General features: G+C 38.5%; 1 protein-coding gene across 1 annotated transcript in view; it reads right to left on the reverse strand.

Moving 5' to 3' along the window:
- SPAG17 (sperm associated antigen 17) overlaps positions 1-22508 on the reverse strand; it is a 219011-nt gene that overhangs the window by 134921 nt on the left and 61582 nt on the right. Inside the window, exons 6-13 of the mRNA XM_021716455.1 lie at positions 20893-21087; positions 18595-18776; positions 10140-10301; positions 8702-8774; positions 8378-8490; positions 3821-3958; positions 3624-3737; positions 2874-3024 (exon numbers count right to left, since the gene is read on the reverse strand). Of these exons, the coding sequence (XP_021572130.1) occupies positions 2874-3024; positions 3624-3737; positions 3821-3958; positions 8378-8490; positions 8702-8774; positions 10140-10301; positions 18595-18776; positions 20893-21087 (1128 nt within the window). The remainder of the gene's footprint in view (positions 1-2873; positions 3025-3623; positions 3738-3820; positions 3959-8377; positions 8491-8701; positions 8775-10139; positions 10302-18594; positions 18777-20892; positions 21088-22508) is intronic.

Consider the following 22508-nt stretch of genomic DNA (forward strand, 5'->3'; position numbering starts at 1 on the left):
TGCTGCAATGATGAGGCAGAGCCTGGGGTGATGTCCTCTCCCTGCCACTTCTTCACAGGAAAACTTTTGTCAGTTGAAAAAAAAAATGGCGCTTGGCTTCTGCAACCTAGGAAGAGCCAGGGACCAAGTAGAGAAGCTGCAGCACCAGCTGTTGTACCAGGGGCCTGGCCACTTGCTCCTGAGTCCCCACTTAGATAGTCTCTCCCAGCATTTTCTTCCTAGGAAGGGTTTTGTTATTTAAACAAACAAACAAAAATTACACTCGGCTTCTGCATCCCAGGAATCGCTAAGGTCCAAGCCCAGCAGCTGTGGCACCAGTTGCTGTGCCAGGAGAGCCCTGGTCTCTAACTCCCTGGCCCTCACTCAATCAGTCTTTCACATGCCCACTCATTCACCTGCACGTACACAAAAGTTCCCATTCACTCACTCACTTACATTGGGACTTGCATAGTCCAACTGGTTCAGCTGCCAATCCCTCGACCGCTCCAATGTATTATGGTAATTGATTTGTGTATGTTGAACCATCCTTGCATCTCTGAGATAAGACCTACCTCATCATGGTGTATTATTTTTTTGATGTACTGTTGGATTTGCTTTGCTAGTACTTTGTTGAGGATTTTTGCATCCATGTTCATCAAAGATATTGGCTTACAGGGCTATTGTTATTGACATTCTCTTTTTTTGTTGTGTCCTTGTCTGGTTTAGGTATCAGGGTAGTTCAGTGTAGAATTGGTTGAAAAAAATCTCCTCTTCAATTTTTTGTAATAGTTCGAGAAAAATTGGTATTAGTTCCTCTTTGCCATTTTGATAGAATTTGGCAATGAAGCCATGTGGTTTTAGGCTTTTAGGGGGTGGGGCAGTGGTTAGTCTTTTTACTACTGTTCAATCTTGTTACTTGTTATTGGTCTGTCCAGGTTTTCCATTTCTTTCTTATTCAATTTTGATAAGTTGTATGTGTCCAATAATTTAACAATTTTCTCCAGGTTTTCCAATTTTTTAATGTATAACTATTCACAAATGTCTCTGATGATCTTTTACGTTTCTGTGGTATAAATTGTAATGTCTTCATTTTCATTTCTAATCTTGCTTATTTGGGTCAATTCTTTTTTTTCATTGGCTAGTCTAGCTAGTGGCTTATCAATTTTGTTTATCTTTTTTTTTTAAACCCCACAACTTTTTATTTTATTGATTCCTTGTATATTTTAACCTCTATTTTATTTAGTTATGTTTGCTCTTTATTATTTCTTTTCTTCTGCTAATTTTGAGTTCTGTTGTTTTTGTTTTGTTCGTTCTTTGAGGTGCATGACTAGATTATTTTTTTGAAATCGGTCTACTTTTTGGATGTAGATGTTTATTGCCACAGCTTCTCTTTTTGTGCTGCTTTTGCTGTATCCCAGAGGTTTTGGTGTGTTGTCTTTTCATTTGTTTCAAAAAATTTTAAAATTTTCTCCTTAATTATTTCATTAACCCAATGGTTGTCCAGGAGCATGTCTAATTTCTGTGTATTTGTATAGTTTACAAAGTTCTTCCTGTACTGATTACTAGTTTTATTCTATTGTGAGTTTGAGAAGATACTTGATATGGTTTCAATTTTTAAAAGTTTGTTGAAACTTTTTTTGTGCCATAACATGTGGTCTGTCCTAGAGAATGTTTCATGTGCTAATGAGAAAAATGTGATTCTTTAACTGTTGAATAAAATATTCTGAAAATGTCTGTTACATCCGTTTTGTCTAAAGTACAGTTTAAATCTAATGTTTCTTTGTTAATTTTCTAAGTGATCTGTCTAATGCTGAGAGTGAGGTGTACTATTGTTGTATCAGAGATGATCTCTCCCTTTAGATGTAATATTTGCTTTATGTATTTGGGTGCTCTGGTGTCAGGTGCATATATATTTAGAATTGTCATACCTTCTTGTTGGATTGATCCCTTTATCATCATGCAGTGGTTTCCTTTGTCTCTTTTTACTCTTTTTAACTTAAAGCCTATTTTATCTGATTTAACTACCCCTGATTGCTTTTGGTTTTTGTTTGCAAGTAATATCTTTTTCATCCCTCTTCTTTCAGCCTGTATGTGTCTCTATGGGTGAAGTAAATTTCTTGTAGGCCATCTTTTTCTCAGTGTAGATAGATGGAAGATAGGTATAGAGATATTGAAAAATGTAATATAATGTTATGTCTGACCTATTGATTCAGACTGGACGTAAGAGAGAATACTTCAAGTTTTCTCTAAGTACCCAAATTCTAGAATTGTTTTTTGTTGATTATGGGTGACTACAACCAGAGGATATAGGATGAGGATTCAAAGACAGATATCTCTGAGTTGGGGCAAAGTTGCATGGTCGGGGTTGCTCTTCCCATTTTCCAGATAATGTGTACAATGTTATTGCAATATTTGTGAGATCTACAGTGATGACAAAGGAGTGCAGTGGTGAGGCAGAGGAGGGAGAGGATGCATTGTCATGGGAAAGGATTGTGATATTTTGGAATGAGAGGTTTATTTCAAATTAAAAAAAATATGAACCCTTACTCCTCTTAGATAGGATTGGATCGTCACATCATCTCTAATGAAGCCAATGGGGGGGAGGAGAGGTTGGGTAGAGACGGAGGAAAGGGCGGAAAAAGAGAATTACTATGGTTAAGGAAACACAGTGGAAAAAAATCCCAGTGCCTCAAATTAAAGAATGTTATGCATTATAGTTATCATACCATTGCTAATGACATTATTCAACATAAGAAAATTGCAGCCAATCAACATTCCCACCTTAGCCTCTGAAAGGTCTTTCAATACTTTTTGTAAATCAGGATGTAATTTTAAGAGACACATATGACCATCAATTAAAATGAGCTTAAGCTAAGACAAAGCAACGTACTCACCACTTGTACAAAAGTGCATAAGTTCATGAATCATAGCTAGACGTTTAGTGCTATTCCATGGTGGGGGCAGAGGGAATTGAAGGAATTCCCAGAGTGGCAACTTGGACTGCATCTCCTGCTCAATTTGAACTGGGTCCAAATTCCTTTGGTCCTGATGAAAAAGAGCAGCATGACAGAAGACATTAAAGTAAGCTGTCAAGTGCCTCATGCATATGGAGAAGGCTAAACATGATCCCTTCACTCTCATTATTTGGGAACAGGGGAGTTCAGTCGTAATCGGGGAAGACAAACTGTTGGTATTTTGCTGAAGGTCAAAAAAGCTGATTGCTACATAGCCAAAAGTTCCCGGTACACAGAAACGACTGACTCCTCATTCACAGTGACAAACTACCAAAGCCTCGCATATATTCATCTTTCCCTTCCGAGACCTTTTCCTGTCCTTCACTCATTTTTCAAACCAGAAAATTTGCAAAAGCAAATACCTATAAGGTTTTCACGCACATTTGGTGGTAGTCACAATCAATTGGTTCGTTAGACCTCTATGTTTAGGCATGTTTTCTTTGCTGACATCATTTTCCCTTTATCCATCTTCATTTTCCGAGACTCGACTTTGCAAGCAAGTGCCTATTTTGCACATTACGTTTTAATGAGCATTGGTAAAGTTATCCAATGAGCTTCCTCCAAGTGAATAATTACAAATGCACTTTCTCACATTAGTTCTCCTGAGGGTAGCCTGATGATGATTATTACCTTCAGTGCATACTTCTTGTGGGTGAGTGTGTCATGATAGTTCAGCAGGAGAGGGCCTTTGGGCACAGCTTTGCTTTTGCTCTCTTCTCCGGATAAGAATATTTCATAAAGATTCTATTCAAATGGAAATAATATTGATTTAAAGAGCGAATAAACACTTTTTCAAAGCAAGAAGACTCTCTGGCATGCACACTGACCTTTTTCTCCTTCTCTGAGAGACAGAGCGAGGGCAGAAAGGACACGATGTGTGCTGCAATTCTGTGGTCTAGCCCATCTGCTCTGGGAGGTGGCTCCCGCAGACTGGGTGGGACAAGATCCCCTTCAGTTGCTACAACCTATTGAGATAAACAGTTGAGAGGAATTAGTTTAAGGGTCGGCTCTCTGCTGATGCTCGTTGACCATTGCTGTATTTCCACTGCTGTGAGTAATAATGAGTCTTTTTCTGCCACCAAAGTCCCAGTGATGACACAAAACGGCAGGCAAGTATCAGTGATAACCAAAACATACGGAAAAATGTTTACAATCCATGCATTAAAACAAATAGAATGCTAATACTTGTATTAAAATAGATAACACAAAATGCACATGGAAAACAATAAACTGTACTGTAATAGAAGTCAAACGATTTTTTTCTAAATGTTTGCTCTTTCTCTTAAAGCACTGTTTTCCATTAATATATATTATTTCATATTATTTTGCATTATATATAGGAAAACATTTTCCTCTAAAATAAATATATTCTTTAAAAAATTTTTTTGTTATAAAGATGTGGGTTACAATTCAGGGTCAGGTATACAAACATTGATCATCCAGGTACCCCTGTTAATGAGGTATGCCCCTCCCTCCCCTAGCAGTTTCCCTCAACTGCCAATCCCACCTAATAAATATATTCTTTAGAAATTATTTAAAAACAAGCCGGATTTGGTGGCTTAGCCTGTAATCCCATGCTTTGGGAGGCTGAGGTGAGTGGATTGCTTGAGCCCGTGGGTTGGAGACCTGCCTGGGCAACTTGGCGAGACCTCATCTCTACAATAAATCAAAAAATTAGCCGGACGTGGTAGCGCGCGCCTGTAGTTCCAGCTACTTGGAAAGCTGAGGTGGAAGGGAAGGATCGCCAGAGCCCTGCAGGTCAAGGCTACAGTGGCCGGGAGCAGCCACTGCACTCCAGTCTGGGTGACAGAGTGAGACTCCAACTCAAAAAAAAAAAAGAAATTATTTAAAAGCAAATATATTATTTATGACATTATTTTCCATTATGTATCAGAGAAAACTAGGGTGAGTGAAGTTAGATGACTGGCCCAAACTCAAGGGTGGGATTAACCCAGTTCAGGCCAAGTCTCCATTCTTTCTTCAAAAATAGAAAAGTTAAAAGATGATGAGATCAGTAAATGGTAATAGTTTCTTTCACATGGAAGAAGTGAGGTCTAGGAAGATTAAATGCCTTGTTGAATTTTATGTGGTAAGCAAGTAAAAGAGGTTGAAACATAATTTAAAAAGACATCTAATTTACAGCTTTTCTCTTTATCCTAAATCCTATACACATCCTCTATGATTTCACATCTTTCTACAATTCCTCAACCTTAGCATTAATGGCATTTTGAACCAGATAATAATTTATTGTAAGGGGCTGTCCTGTGTACTATAGGATGTTTAGCAGCACCCCTGGTCTCTACAGGTTTGATATAAGTGGCGCCTTTCCAGTTGTGACAACCAAAAGTAGACATCACCAAATGTTGACTGGCAGAAAAATCACAACCCCCTTCCCCCCGTTGAGAACCACTGCTCTAGAAAACAAAATGGCCTCATATTCTTTATCTTTTACAAACACTCTGCTTTCAAAACAGTCACGCACTGCTTCTACTTTCTCTCTTCCCGTCATCTCTTAACCCATTCTAATCCCGAAAGACCACTCAAAACTGTTCCTCCTCTGAGATGCTAACTTCTCATATCCCACCTTGTAAAATGCCATCTCATTACTCCTATACTTTAGTTTTTTCTTCCCCTTATTATTAAGCCTTTAATCATTCAACATGCATCTACTGGGTGTCAGGCACTGAGCTCATAAACTGCCCTCCTTGGTACCTGGAACCTAATAGATGGCAAATAAATGTTTGTTGCATTGAACTTAGTTGAATAAAACAAGAAAGACTAAGATACATAAAATAATGATACCATAAACTCTATAGGGATTTGAGCTTTTACACATTTGCCAATATGATAAAACTATTGGTCTTCCAAAACCGTATGGGGTAATTAAAGGCAAATATTATTACATGTGTCTAATTGGTTAGAAAACGAAGGCAGTCAAAAAACAGAAAAAATATATACTGGAGGTAACAAAGACAATATAGAATCTGAAGAGAACTTTAGACAAATCTTTTATGTATTGAGGGAAAAAGAGAAATGTGCTACATTCACAAACTAAGAACAAAAATAGGTAAATGTCAAAAGAAATTAGAGCACTTATAAATTAAAAACATTAATGCTAAGACAAAACTTCAGTAACAGATGGGGCGCCACTGAAGAAAGAATTAGTAAGCAGTGTAGCTAAAATCCCCAAAATGATAAAATAGAAAGAAAATTTAAAAGACAAGGAGGAAAACCCTGAGGTTCCAATTCCATTCAATAATAATCCATCTAATAAACAGATAGAAAAAATGGTCTTTGAAGATATAAGAGAAGACTTTCTCAGAATCCACTCATTAATTCAGCAAATATGTATTTGGCATCCACTGTGGGTTAGGCAAGGTTGTTCTGTGCTGCGCATATAGTGATGAACAAGACTATATTAACTTACCACGTCGTGAAGCTTACATTCTAATGGGAGGAGGGAGGAAGGTAAAAAATGGCTAATAAATACACTGCAAAAAGAGAAGTCGTTGATAAGAAAGTAAAAAAAAGGTGATGTGGTAAAGAGTGCTCTGTGTGTGTTATGGAAGCAGGGATCTTTTAGATCAGGTGGTCAGAGAAGGCCTGCCTAAGGAAGGTCACTTCCACTGGAGAACGAATCACCAGAAGAGAAGGCTTTCTAGGCAGAGAAGTCGGAGTAAGAGGCTAAAGTGGAAGTAAGCAATATATCTGAGGAAAAACCAGAAGGACTACATAGATGACAAATTGTGTGTGCGTGTGTGCGTGCGTGTGTGTGTGTGTGCGTGTGCGTGCGTGTGTGTGTGTGTGTGTGTGAGAGAGAGAGAGAGAGAGAGATATGGAGGACAGGAGGTGAGATGACAGATACAGTCTAGAATCATATTTTTCGTAGCTTTTACGGAACAGTGTAAAGAATTTTAATTTTACTAGTATGTGATTGGAAATCAGATGACAACTTCTTAATGTCATAATGAAAAATATGATAAAACAGACAAAGTCATACCGAGATATAGTCTTGTTAATTAATCATAAAAAGAAAACCCTAATAGTTACTAGAAAGCAAAACAAAACAGATTACTTGTAAAGTATCAGATTTTTTATCAGCAACATTAGAAAGAAGGTGACAATGGAGAAATGCCATCAAAATACTTTTCCACAGAGACTGATTAGGTGCAAAGTCATTTCTGCCATTTGCTACTTGAACAAAGTAACCTTTTTATTCCTCAGTTTCCTTATCTGTAAGATAGGGGATTAAAATAATTCCCGTTTTAGGATTGTTCTGAGGACTACGTGAGTGAGGATACTGTCAGCATTTAGAACAGTGCTTATTGCCTACGAGTGCTATATATATGCTGCTAGTATGAATAACATGCTTTTCAAATACACATAGGAGACACTAGGTACATCAGGTCACACAGAAAACTTTAGGAAATTTTTAACTTATTAACTTGCAGATCGTGCTTACTGGTAATAATGTAATAAAATTAGAAATCAACAAGGAATGGTGAAAATCGCAACAATTCATGAGTTAAATAAGTAAATAAGCGATTTAGAACTGAATACTTGAAAACAGCAGGATGCAAAGAAACACTCAAAAAGAAATGTATAGCCTTAAATAAAGCAAAAAAGCTAAAAATAAATGTAGCAAGCTTTTGATTAAAATAAAATGCAACATAAACTCAAAGGAAGTAGAAAGATGGAGATAAGGAAAATACATGAAGAAATTATTAAAATAAAAAGTAAAAAAGAGTTGATCAATAAAACAAAATGCTGGTTCTTTTAATACACTGATGCAATAACTATGCTATTAACAATCATAATCAAGAAAAGAACAGCACAAATAAATAATATTAGTCATGCGAATAGGAACATAACCAGATACAGAGGAAATTAAAAAATATATTTGAGTGAATAGTATAAAGAGTATAGTATCAGATTGAAACCCCAAATAAAATGGACACATGCATAAGAAAAATGCTAATGACTAAAATTGTTCTCAGAAGTAGAAAAATCTAATTAAATCTACAAGTACAAAAGATATTTTAAAGATAGTTAAAAACCATTAACCACCTCACTCACGTTTATGTCCTCTTTCTCTTTCACTCAAATGACACCAGACACAGATGGTATTAAGGATGTTTTCTACCAAAACTTCAAGAAATGTTACAGAAATGATTCCATAACATAGAAAAATAAAGGGACTGAACTTGATGATCAAAGCAAATTTTAGTTCCATCTGAACTATTCTAATCCTTACAGAGGATAATGTATTCAGTTCTTATGTGTATAATTTTAAAACAGTGTAAACTTAAAAAAAGGAAGCCAAGAGAGATGAAGTGACTTACTTGAGACTTACTTTCTGGGAGAAAGTCGTGGCGCTTACCCACCTGTTCCAGCATACAGTGCAGTATCAGGGGCACAGAAGTGAATTCTTCTGGAATTGGATTCAGCAAATCATTGTAATATCTCATATCTACTTCAGTTGTGATGATGGAAGTCACTGTAAAACATAGGCAACATCATTGTCCCATGAAGATGTATTCTCCAGGTCTCCCATCAAATGTTGTGCATAAATTCCGGCTATGAGGAGGCACGCGTAAGTGCAGGAGCTACAGGAGGAGGGGGAGCTGAAAGCAATATGTAGGGTGGCCATCCTTTCTCAAAGCGCTAGCTCATGGGGTGGATTCTCCAGCAACAGATTTCATACGTGCCTGGTGGTGCAGCTTGCGGTTCTTCATATTGTGCTTTCTTCTTTCCAGGGGTTGGAACCACAAGTTGGGGAGGCTAAAAAGGAATAGTTAAAAAGAAACAACTGAGATATCCAGCTGAGAGATGTTTTCATATAATGTTGGCGTGATGAGATCTAACAGAATTCTGAAATTACATAATCGTGCTCTCAGCACAAAAATCATCTGCCAACGTTAGGATCCAACACAAGGGTTTTGTGTGAGGGAGGAAGGAAACTGTGGGAAGGACACTCTTCCGTTTTTCTGACTGAGCGATTGTGGGGAAAGTCATGGGTGGATGGGGCACGGACAGCCAAAGAGGTTTTCTCCCCTGGCTGACTCAGCCATGCCATTCTTCAGTGGTTCTCCACGGCCTACAGGACAAAACCCAAACTCTCACTCAGCACCAAGGGACGTTTGCAAATTGGTTCGTGCCTCTCCGGCTTCAGTTCCAGTGCTGTTCACTTTGCACATGCCGCCTTGGGTCACCGTACTACCCTGTGGTACGGTGACAGAGCACTCCTTTCCTTTGACCTCGGTATCTTAGTAAACCTTCACCCTTTCCTTGAGAACGCCATTCTGTCCTTTTCCCCTGTTATGCTTTCCATGAGGCGACTCATACGCAACCTTCACCACATCACTAGTCCTGGTGTGGCTTTCCTGATTCTCCCCTCTCAGTCCTACTCCTCTTCAGATCAGGTGGAGAGCCAATATAAAAATGCTCCCCCACAAAAATCAAAACAAAAATGTCTCCTACTTCAGTCTGAGTGCCTTCCCTCAACATTCATCGTGCTCTGTTGACACTGTTGTTGGCTTGACTGCCATCCTCTTTACAAGATAAACTTGGAGGGGAGGCAGTGAGGGTTGAAAAATTCCTTACTGGGTACAGTGTTCACGATTTGGGTGATGGGTACATAAAAGCCCAAGACACAATATATGAGTGTAAAAGATCTGCACTTGTACCCCTAAATATACAAAAATAATAAAATAAAAACATCACAAATACCAAAATATAAATTTAAAAAGTTAAGCTCAGTGAGGAGGACACGGAATGAGTCTTTATTATTGTATTGCCAGCATTTTGCATAGTGCTAGCACACAATAGGTGCTAAATAAATATTGTGATTAATTTGTCCATATCTTTCCTTGTTCCAGATGGTATTTGTTGCACCATGTGCTGACAAGTAGGTCCCGCCCTTGCCTTTGTAGATGTCAGCTTTTCGACTTCCCCGCCACATAGCTCTTTAGTGCTGTGTCGGGGACTTTTTCCTTGTTCTCGCCCTCATGAAGTAAATTCCAACAGACAGTATTACCTGGATACAAATACCTGTGTAATTTTTTTCTTTGTATGATTTATAAATGTGAAAATTATGTTGTTTGATGAATCACTCAGCCCACTGAAGACATTTGAGCCCCTGCTTACCTCAGAAATCGGTACGGCTTCTAAGACAGTTTTCTCATTAACCACTTGTGGAACATTAATGAGTAGCATGCTTTCCAAATAGTGCTGGTGCTGCCTTTTCCAGTCCAGGCTGTCATACATCAAACAGGCAATATTTTCAAAAATATCAGTGCCCAATTCCAGCTACATGTGAGAGAATGAATGGCAAGTCATTATTGATTTCATGCTGTTGGAACTGGATATGTGGCTTGTGTCTCCCTCAACAGGAAGCCTATCGACTTCATACAAGAAAGAGGACCCCCACATCCCTAAGCCACTGGATCCCAGACATAGTGACCAAGTGTCCATTCAAGAGCCTTTCTTGCCTTCTTTGCTTGCACAATGCAGACTGTTTCCCTTGGAGCGCCATAGGACGGCCTAATATTGTGAGTGCCCAATTAATGCTTCAACTAAGGGAAAAACAACCTAGTCATCAGTTTCAGCAGTGAGGTTTATAATATGATGTGCTTAATATCTCAATTCTTAAAACGTGTTAGGTAATTTTAATGTCCTCAGCCGGGGACAAGTTATGAATGACTTCTTGCCTGGTCATGCAGAGAGCTTGGAATCACATGCTCATCTGGGTATAATTTGCCCAAGTATGTTGCAGTGTATGCTCAATCAATACTTCTTCCTTTCCTCTCGGCTTCCCTTCTTTCCTTTAAACTGTGCCGTTCTTGAATCCAAAGAGACTATTGATTCTGTACTATCTTGTGATCCTGCCATAATACATAAAAGCCCAGGCTTTTGTGTCCAAAAGTAGGGAAACACTGTGATGACTGAGTCTGTATGCTTGGAAGCAAAGAAGGATGAACTAAGCCTGTCTTATGTTTGAGCAGAAGAGGGAAGGTGGAATGGGATGCTTTTTTGTGCAGTGGATCATGGTCTGGCAGAAGCTCAGGGCTGGGCCCTGCTCTAACCAGTACTAGGAAGCAGCTCTCTGTCTGGTTTCCCATGCCCACATCAAGGTTGAGTCTTGTTAAGTCAAGTTCCAACCTGGCATTTTTCGCCCAAATTCGGGTACAGAAATACATTTTTGTTTTTATTTCTAGGAAATGTAGCAATAAAGCTTTTGCCCATGATCCATGAGCTTAACCCAGTTGATTCGTTTTTAAGTCAAGCAGCAAATCACATGCTAAAGGCTAGCAAATTATTTTTATTTTTATTTTTATTTTTTTTGAGTTGGAGTCTCACTGTCGCCCAGACTGGAGTGCAGTGGCCGCTCCCAGCCACCGCAGCCTCCACCTGCTGGGCTCCGGCGATACTTCTGCCTCAGCCTTCCGAGTAGCCGGAATTACAGGCATGTGCTACCATGCCCAGTTGATTTTTTGATTTATTGTAGAGATGAGGTCTCGCTGCCCAGGCGGGTCTTGAATCCGCGGGCTCAGGCAATCCACTCACCTCAGCCTCCCAAAGGCGCGAGATTACAGGCTGAGCCACCGAGCCCGGCTAGCAAATTATTTTTAACAACCAGAATCTTAACTTGAGATGCTGCAGATGTCTTCCATGAGCAGTTAGCATGTCTAGATGGGCATTTAATTGATGTAAAACTTTTGCTACCTTGGTTCAATATAACCTTCTGGTTTTGCTATCTTGGTTCAATGCAACCTTCTTGTTTGCCAAAGGTTGCAAATTCTTCCCTCCATCTGAAAACAAAAAAGTGCTCCTTGGCTAGCTCCTGTCTTGGATATAAGGCTATTTTCAACTTACAGATACAGCTGAGAGTGGGACACCATGCACTTGTTCTGGTTCTATAGAAGTATAATGATCATTTATATGCTTACTAAATGATTTTAAGTACAAAATGAACTTTGATCATTAATAGTAAGTTCAGTGGCTTTTTCTTCTAGAATTCTGCTTTACTACTGAACCATTTTTAAAGCTCTCTAAACTCGCAAACCATATCTTGCAGAGGCATTCATGGGCACTAAAATTTTACTGCAGTTGGACCCAGACCACAGTCCTGGCATAAAGATGATGTTCAATAAATACTTACAAATTGACTCTTAGGCGATGGTAAGAACAAAATCATATGTTGATATGATTGGTTAACATACCAGAATTAACCCTGAATGTAAATGGGCTAAATGCCCAACTTAAAAGAATCAGAGTGAAAAACTGGGTTTAAAAAAAGACATCATATGCTGCCTTACAAGAGACTCACCTACTGACAAAAAACAGCCACAGACTTCAAAGTAAATGGGTGGAAAAAGATATCTCAGGCAATTGAACAACAAAAACAAGCAGGAGTAGCCAATTTCATATCAGCTCAGACTTCAGCCAAAAACAGTTTAAAAAAAAAGAGAAGGACATTATATAATGATAATGATAAAGGATGAAATTCAACGAGAAATTTTAACCATCTTAAACACATATGCACCACACACCAGAGCACCCAAATTCATAGAGCAAACGTTATTTGACCTCTGAAGACATATAGATAGTAATACCATAATAGCGAGTGACTTCAACATTCTACTGACATCACTAGACAGATCATTGAAGCAGAAAATTAACACAGAAACACTGGACTTAAATGAGACTATAGACCAAATGGACCTAACAAACATCTACAGAGGTTTCCACCCAGTAACTGCAGAATAGACATTCTTTCCGTATCTGCATGGAATATTCTCCAAAATAGGCCATATCCTTGGCCACAAAGCAGTTCTCAATAAATTTAAAAGCATCAAAATTATACCAAGCATCTTCTCAGATCACAATGGAATAAAAGTAGAAATCAACACTAAGAGGAGTTCCCCAAATTACACTACTGCATAGAAAATGAACAACTCATTCTCGAATGATCCTTGGGTAAACAATGAAATTAAGACAGAAAAAAAGTTGTTGAAACAAATGAAAACAGTGACACAACATACCAAAACCTCTGAGACACAGACAAATGAGTTCTGAGAGGAAAGTTTATAGCATTAAATGCCTACATAAAGAATAGAAAGAGATCAGAAATCAACAGCTTAGTCTTTTACCTCAAGGAAAATCAAGAAAAGCAAGAAAAATCTAAACCTAAAGCTAGCATAAGAAAAGAAATAAAAAAGATCAGAGCAAAACTTAATGACATTGAGACAAAAAAAAAATACAAATAATTAATCAAAAAGTTAGGCTGGGCATGGTAGCTCAAGCCTGTAATCCCAGTACTTTGGGAGACAGAGCTGAAAAGACTGCCTGGGGCCACAGGTTCAAGACTAACCTGGACTACTTGGTGAGACCTCGTCTCCACAATAAATGAAAAAATTAGCCAGGCATGGTAGCATGCGCCTATAGTTCTGGCAACTCGGAAGAATGAGGTGGAAGGATTGCCTGAGCCCAGCAGGTTGATCCTGGGGTGTTCGTGTGTATGCCACTGTACTCCAGCTTGGACAATGGAGTGAGACTCTGACTCAAAAAAAAAAAGAAGGAAAAGAAAGAAATAGAAAAATTTGGTTGTTTGAAAAGATAAAGAAAATCAACAGACTGTTAGCTAGACTAACCAAGAAAAAAGACATAAAACTCAAATAAATTAATCAGAAATTACAGGCGTGACAAAACAACTGATACCACAGAAATAAAAAAGATAATCAGGGACTACTATGACCATCTCTATGGCAACAAACTGGAAAACCTAGAGGAAATGGATAAATTTCTGGAAACACACAACCTTCCAAGACTGAACCAGGAAGAAATAAATACCCTGAATAGACCAATGAAATTGAATCAATAATTAAAAAAATCTCCCAACAACAACAACAGAGCCCAGGGTCAGACAGATTCATAGCCAAATTTTATGACACATGCAAAGAAGAACTGGTACCAATCCTACTAAATCTATTAATCCTACTAAAACTATTCCAGAATATTGAGGAGGTGGGACTCCTTCCTACCTCATTCTATGAAACCAGTATCACATTGATACCTAAACCAGTCAAGGAAACAACAACAACAACAACAACAAAAACTACAGGCCTATTTTCCTTTTGAATATACATGCAAAAGTCCTTAGCAAAATACTTGCAAAGCAAACTCAGCAGCATAACAAAAAAATTATCTCTCATACCCAAGTGGGTTTTATTTTAGGGATGCAAGCATGGATCAGTATTCACAATCAATAAACATGGTATACCACATAAACAGAAGCAAAAATAAAAATCATATGATCATCTTAATAGATGCAGAAAAGGCATTTGACAAAATCAAACATCCCTTCATGATTAAAAACCCTCAACAAGCTGGGCACTGAAGGAACATATCACAAAATCATAAAAGCCATATATGACAAACCAACAGCCAACATCAGACTTAACCAGGCAAAGTCAAAAAACATTCTACCTCAGAACAGGAACAAGATAGGAATGTCTACTCCCACCACTCTTACTCAACATCATACTGGAAGTCCTAGCAAAAACAATCTGTCAAGAGTAAAATAAATAAATAAAAGATATCCATACAAATAGGCAAGGATGCAATCAAGCTATCCCTGCTCATGGATGACATAATGGTATACCTAGAAAACCCTAAAGACTCCTCCACGAAGCTTCTAGATCTGATAAATGACCTCAGTAAAGTGTCAGGAGACAAAATCAATGCACAAAAATTGGTGGCATTTCTATACACCCACAACACTCAAGCTGAGACCCAAATCAAGAGTTCAATCCCATTCACACAAGCCACAACCCCCCAAAGCAAACAAACAAACATAACAAAAAATGAAGAATACAATTAACTAAGGAAGTGAAAGATTTCCCCCAGAAGAACTATAAAAAACTGATGAAAGAAATTGTAGACAACCCAAAGAAGTGGAAAAATACCCCATGTTCATGGATTGGAAGAATCAGTATTGTTAAAATGACCATACTGTCAAAAGCAATCTACAAATTCAATGCAATCACAAATAAGATACCAACTTTGTTCTTCACAGAACTAGAAAAAACAAAGAACAAATGTAGAAGCATCATACTGCCTGACTTCAAACTATACTATAAGACTATAGAAAGTAAAACAGCATGGTACCGGTATAATAATAGACAGATTGACTAATGGAACAGAATAGAGGACTCAGAAATAAAACCACATTCCCACAACTGACTGATCTTTGACAAAGCTAGCAAAAATAAACAAGGGGGGAAAGGATACCTTATTCAATAAATGGTGCTGGGAAAATTGGCTAGCTATATGCAGAAGAATGAAACTGGACCCCTACCTCTCACCATATTAAAAAAATTAACCAAGGTGGATCAAAGGTTTAAATATAAGACCTGAAACTATAAAAGTTCTAGAAGAAAACCTAGGAAACACTCTTCTGGACTTTGGCCTAGGCAAAGAATTTATGACAGAGACCCCAAAAGCAATTGCAACAAAAACTGAAAGAGACAAAGGGGACTTAATTAAAAAAGCTTCTGCACAGCAAAAGAAATAAACAACAGAGCAAACAGAAAACCCTCCAAATGGGAGAAAATATTTTCAAATTATGCCTCTGACAAAGGGCTAATATTCGGACTCTACAAGGAACTCAAACAACTCAACACACAAAAGACAAATGACCCCATCAGAAAGTAGGCAGAAGACATGAATAGACACTTCTCAATAAAAGACACCCAAGTGGCCACCAAACTTATGAAAAAATATTCAACATCACTAATCATCAGAGAAGTGGAAATTAAAACCACAATGAGATGTCACCTCATACTGGTCAGAAAGGCTCTTATTAGAAAGTCAAAGAACAATAGATGTTGCCACGGTTGGGGAGAAAGAGGGAATGCCCATCCACTGTTGGTGGGATTGTAAATTAGTTCAACCTTTATGGAAAACAGCATGGAGATTTCGCAAATAACTAAAACTTGAATTACCATTAGAGCCAGTAATCCCACTACTAGCGATCTACCCAAAGTAAAAGAAACCAATATATAAAAAAGATGCCTGTACTGTATGTTAACTGCAGCACTAATCACAATAGCAAGATCATGGAACAAACCTAAGGCACACTAACAATTGACTGGATAAAGAAAATGTCATGTGTGTACACCATGGAGCCATAAAAAAGAATGAAATTATGTCCTTTGAAGCAACATGAATGGAGCTGGAACATCATCATCCTAAGTGAACTGGCTCAGAAACAAAAGCTCTGACTCATATGTGGGAGCAAAATGGTCACAAAGATGGAAACAGACACTGGGGACACCAATAAGGGGAGAGGTGGAAAGGGGGGTTGAGAAATTACCTATGGCGTACAATGTTCACTATCTGGGAAATGGGTACCCGAGTCTAAAATTAAAAAGAATTACTCAACAACAGACAGATTAGTGAATAAAATCTTATAATGAACAGGAAATTGTAAACACTGGAGCAGGAAGCAGGACGCTAGAAATGATGCTCAGTCTTTTGAAGTTGTCACTGCATGCCATGGTGTTCACATCTGTGTTCTGATCATGCGATAGAATGCACTCTATTTTAGACTCAATGCATTTCAGATTGTTCCCGTCTACGCCTGGAGACCAAAGAAGACACACAGAAGGGAACCCTAGCTAGAGAAGGAGTAAAAGGTTCTTGGATTGAGGCTGGGATCTCGCATGCCCTCATGAACCAAAAATGCATGAGTTCTTGATAGGACACGTACCCAGGCCTTGACCCAAATGAGAGTTTCTCCAAAATTTAAATTTGTGGATGCCGGTTTTATCAATCATACATTTTATGTGCTTGGGAGAAGAACTGGTTTATGGAAGAGAAAGAATAGAAAGCAGCTTTGAGGTGGGATTTCAGTATCCTTGGGAAATAGCTTCTGTCTCAAATACATGTCATATTTTTTAGTATAATCCAGAATCCCAATAAAATAGGATGGAATATTCATGTTGTACTTGGAATGTCAATATCTCTGGGATAGGGAAACATACTGACCCAATGTAACACGAAGCAGTAAAGGACAGGTGACAGTGGGTCTTTTTCTGAGCTCAGGTTTGAGAGGCAGGAAGGTGAAAGGCAAAGCAGGAAAGCTGAACATATTGGGTGAGGGGGTGGGGAGTGGCAAAGTCAAAGGGTGTCTGGAGTAGCCAGTTTTGCCTAGAATTAGCTCTGCCCTCCCGTCACAGCTTTTCTATGTTCAGCTTTATCTTACATGTGTAGCCCAAGGCTGATATTCATTCTTGCTATTGGCAAAATTCTTGTGTGGTTTGCTTGATGCCTTGTGTTGAGGGTCTTATAACTCATACTGGTCTATTCAAGTCCTGTCCATCTTTCCAGGTTCACATCTGCCCTCCCTCCCCAGTGTTTTCACTTTTCACTTCACTAAGGGCAATTCCATGTCAATGTAGTAAAACCGGGGACTCTCAGAGTCAGACGTACCTGTGCCCCAGCACATGGCCATGGGCAGCCTAGTTTTTGGTGCAGAAACAGTTCCAGGCTTGGATACTCTGCTCCTTTTAGGTAACTGTTTTTTTTCTTTTTGGCTACCTACTGTTACCAAACACAGACACGCATAAGTCCACGCACCCATGCACTCCTGCACACCGCTTTGTCCACTTTCTTTCAGAACACTCTCTTGATGTGCCCTTCCCTAGGACGCTGCTTTCATTTCAGCTCTCTTGGCATTGAAATACATAGTCCTGCAGAAAATTCGACACTCCCAGGGCTCTGTTTGTTGGGATGGGGGTCAACTAGAAAGAGCCCTGAGAGGTTTTCTATAACAGAAGGATGCCCGAATACTTTCCACAACATCCTTGATAAGTAGTCATTTGACCTTCTTCTTCTTTTTTTTTAAGCCCTCAAGTAGCTGGCATTCACTATTTTTCTAAGTATCCCATTTCTTTTTCTGAATCAATAGGAAATTTCGAGTGTGTCACATAACTGAGCACTTAGCTGTATGGTCCCTTGACTGTGGCTTCTCTGTTAAGGTTTTAGTCTTGACCCTTTACAAGTTCCTTAGTTGCAGGGATCAGTAAAGACTCTCAGGAAATGTCTGCTAATTGTGGGGCCAAGGTCAAGTTATCCTAGTAAGATAGACTTTACTGGCTAAACATATTACAATGATTTTGGGATAAGGCAAGGGCTTAGAAGAGCAATGCTTGAACTGATACATAAGAAAGACACATATAATCCAACAAATTATACAATTTACTCTTTACACAACTAATGTGTCTGAATTTCCTAATTACTGTCTAGAACATTGTTGAGGTCTCCAAACAAAGTCATGTGCCACCAAATAAGGAATCATCATCCTTTATCTTCATCTACCACATCTTATTCTTTGCCATTAATTCACACACTAAAAGCTGAAGAATCAGATTATTGCCAGCATTATGCATTTGATTTTATCATTATCCTGAAGACAGAAGAACTTAGCACAAAGCCCTGAAATCAGTGCTCGGTAAACACCTGTGGAATAAACAATGGCGCAAATAGTACCACAGGGTCGCATGTTAAAACCACACCCTTCACTCATGTGGGTACTAACCATTGTCTCGCTGTCTGACCAGTCAGAAGGAAAATCAGCCACTTTGACCATATATTCCAGTCGGGCAACATCAAAGAGATTTGTTTCTGGTTTTTCATTATTCAGGACTGGTTCCAAGTACTTCCAAAACGTTTCAAGTTCTTTTACAGCATTTTCTTTCTTCAATTTTTCAGCTTCTATAGCTAATAATAGCAACATGTTTATACTATAAAATAAATGTTGAATTTTTTTATACTTTTGGACATTTTGAGTCATATGTATTGCATGATGTCGGTACATTACCAGAAATACCAGAAAATGCAAATAGAGAAATGTAATTTTGAGACTTTTTGAAAACAGATTCTACAGTTATGAAACCAGAGAATTTTACTTCTGAGATTGATATTAAGTATGAGCTTATCCTACACCTTCATTTCATAGTTGAGGCCCAGAGAGAGATTATGACAAGGTAACACATTACACTTAGGAATGGTTTTTCTGCCAAATCACTTTTGACCATCTTAGAGTCTTTTATGTAACTATTTAGAAATGCACTTTATCTGATTCTCCTCCTCATATGGTAAAAACAGACTGGATCAATAATTTACGTTTCAGTAACTTTTGGTCACATTAAAATAGAAGAGGTTGCTCTGGGCATTTGCACTCTGACTATAAAATATGGACAGACTTCCATAAAGTTATACTTAAAGTTTTGCCTGAAATATTCATGCCTATTACATCTATAGCTAAATAGTACGTCCTACTACTAATATTTCATTCATCTATTATAAATTCTATTAATTGTTATACATTGAATTTTTTTGTAGAAAGACTATATTTGGAGCTTATGCAACATTTTCTCACTGGCTACAATAATAGATTATTAATATTATAACAATCCTTTGAGATAGGAATAACCTGAATTGAACCTCAAGTTTTAGACTTAACAGTTGCCTCTATACTGAGAGTCCTTTTTGGTAAAACGGAAATTAATAAAACATGCTTCTTAGACCTGTTGTGAAAATTAACGAATGAATGTAGTTGATGCCCTTAGAATTAAGCCTAGTCCCAGGACATAGCCCCAACATATGTGAGCTATTATTATTATTTCTAATTTTGAACAGCCATTTAAAAATGTAATATTACTCTCACTCATATAATGGACCTTGAACATCCAATGTAATACTATAAGAAAATGACTGGGAAACTATGGGGGGGGGAGGGGGATGGGATTAACAGTAGCAAATATCTGGGGCTGGGAAAACACCTCTTATCAACAGGGTGCCTGAATGAAACGTAATTGTACACCTAACCCTTAACTGTACCCCACAAAACCATAATAAAAAATACTGATTAATTATTTTAAAAAATGTAATATTACAACAAGGATGGGATCAGTAAACATTAGGATCTACTAAAGGGAGGAGAGAAGGGGGGGAAATAAGGGCTGCAAAACCACCCATCAGGTATCATGCTCGCCACTGCGGTGGGGTGACTCTTTAGAAGCTCCCACCTAGCCACTGCACAATATACCCATGTAACAAATCTTCACATATACCCTCTACTCTAGAATAAAATAAGTAAAGGTGAAAAGCTTAAAAAATATCGTTGTGAAAACTGGGATATGGCTGTAAGCTACAGAGTACTGTGCAAATAGCATTCTTAATAAAGAACAATAAAAACATATGGACACCTGGTAACACAGGCTTACACCAAATCCCAGTATTTGTTTTGTCAAGTAACAGGCTTTTTGCATGCTCTCCACAGAGGTCATCCAGCACAATTTTCTTAGATGAAGATCCCAAAGCTCAAAATGACTGAATGGTAGCACGGTTGGGACTTCGTCTCACAGCATCCTAGTCTAAGGCTGGGAAGATCAAGTACCCCTCTGCGACTTATCCAATAAAAGTCAGTAGCACAACAGGACAAGAATCCAAGGCTGCGACCTCCCTTGGGCCATTTGGTGACTGTGGCTTCTGCAAGAACAGATTATTGACACTGATCCATCTCGCCCATGCTTTTGGCAAAAGTTATAGATCAAATGTTCCTGAGAAACCTAGTTCCTGAGAAACCAAGACTTCTGACCTTGCTGTCTGCTCTCTGTGGCTACACAGGGATATAAACACGGAGTATGATTTTAATTTGCAAAATTTACAACACTTGGCTGGTGCAAGCAGAATAAATAGCAAATCAAAGTTTTGAAAGGATTTAATGATGTATGTATTGCATGACTGTGTTTTGGACAGCAAATTATATTTGTACTTTAAGGACAGCGGGTAATATTGAAGGACTCAGTAAGTTGTGCAACTGACTGCATACCTTCTGGCTGAAGAAAAACTTCCTGCTGCTGGCTAACCGTTGCCAGGTGTGTCTGTAGCGGTCCGTAATTCTCTGAAGATATTTTAATCACGCTGGTTATAGGAATGCCAAGCTCAGTCATAATTGCTAATAGCTGGGGATGGTTGAAGCCCACAACTATAATGTAATGTTGGGCACCACCATCTGGCTCATCGTCTGTACAAAACACCATAAAGAAGGGAAGCCATCATTGTAAAAAAGAACAGGTTGCATTCAGCCAAGTCAATGGCTATATACATTATGCATGCATTTATAATCCCTCTGGCTTGCCAAAAATGATCCAATTGGCTGGAATGCAGTCATGTTGACTGTTTTTCATTATTGCCCTTCTAGTGAGAAGACTGTGACCATTTTACAAAATAGTAAATCACTTTTGCAAGTGAGACAGAGGCGTCATAGTAGGACAAACATATATGGGGCCTGTGGTCATGGAAAATGTGTGCTTGGATTTTTGTCAGAGTTTAGCCTGCAACTTTTTTGGGGTTCAAATCTCTTTTGAGCAACATCTGGCTTCACTCCTGAATTACAAGTAGCTGCAGCTTTGTGGTATTTTATAAGTAGAGGTGTTTACAGGAGAGGGGAATATTGAATATGGACATGCTCGCTTACCAAAGTATTGTATGCATTTATGTCAATGAGTGTGAATTTTGAGTATAGGTTATGTAGTAACTAAGTATTTATTGCATTAAGTTTTTAAAATACATATTGTGAACGTTTCTTAATTTTTTCCTTTTATTTTGTTCTGGTTATACTGTTTTTGTTATGCTTTTCGTTTTGAGAGACAGAGTATCATTTTGCAACCAAGGCCAGAGTGCATTGACACGATCACAATTGACTGTAGCCTTGAACTCCTGGGCTCAAGCAATCCTTCTGCCTCAGCTTCCCAAGTAGCTAGGACTGCAACCATGTGTCACTACACAGCCTAATTTTTTAATTTCTTGTAAAGACAAGGTCTCACTATGTTGCCCAGACTGGTCTTGAACTCATGGCTCCAAGTGATCCTCTCGCCTTGGCCTCTCAAAATGCTGGAATTATAGGTGTGAGCCACAGCACCCAGTTTGGTTATACTGCTTTATTAATGTTAAAACATGAGTTTATTTGGGAATGTGATATAGAGAGTATGAATAATTATTATACTGTAATATTGATAGCACATGGTACATAAAAGCATTTCACAACAGTCCATTAAGATTAATTTACAAGCAGTGCAACAGAGGCATAACGTTGTATTTTTAGGTAATACTTTTTCTTCTGTTACTAAGTAAATGGGTGTTGCTATTGCCCAAGGAATTCATGACATCATTGCTTCTAAGTGTAGTGGATTTAGAGCAGAGATATACTAGGAGAATCAACTGGTGAAAGTTGTGAAAGCCCATTGCTGTCTCATTTAAATATAATGCAGATATGGATTGCCTGAGCCCGCGGGTTTGAGACCCGCCTGGGCAACTTGGCAAGACCTCATCGCTACAATAAATCCAAAAAAAAAAAAATCAGCCGGGCATGGGAGTGTGTGCCTGTAATTCCGGCTACTTGGAAGGCTGAGGGGGAAGGATCGCCGGAGTCCAGCAGGTCGAGGC

Source organism: Carlito syrichta, unplaced genomic scaffold, assembly GCF_000164805.1.
Source record: "Carlito syrichta isolate Samal-C Ts95f unplaced genomic scaffold, Tarsius_syrichta-2.0.1 Scaffold308819, whole genome shotgun sequence".
NCBI lineage: Eukaryota > Metazoa > Chordata > Mammalia > Primates > Tarsiidae > Carlito > Carlito syrichta.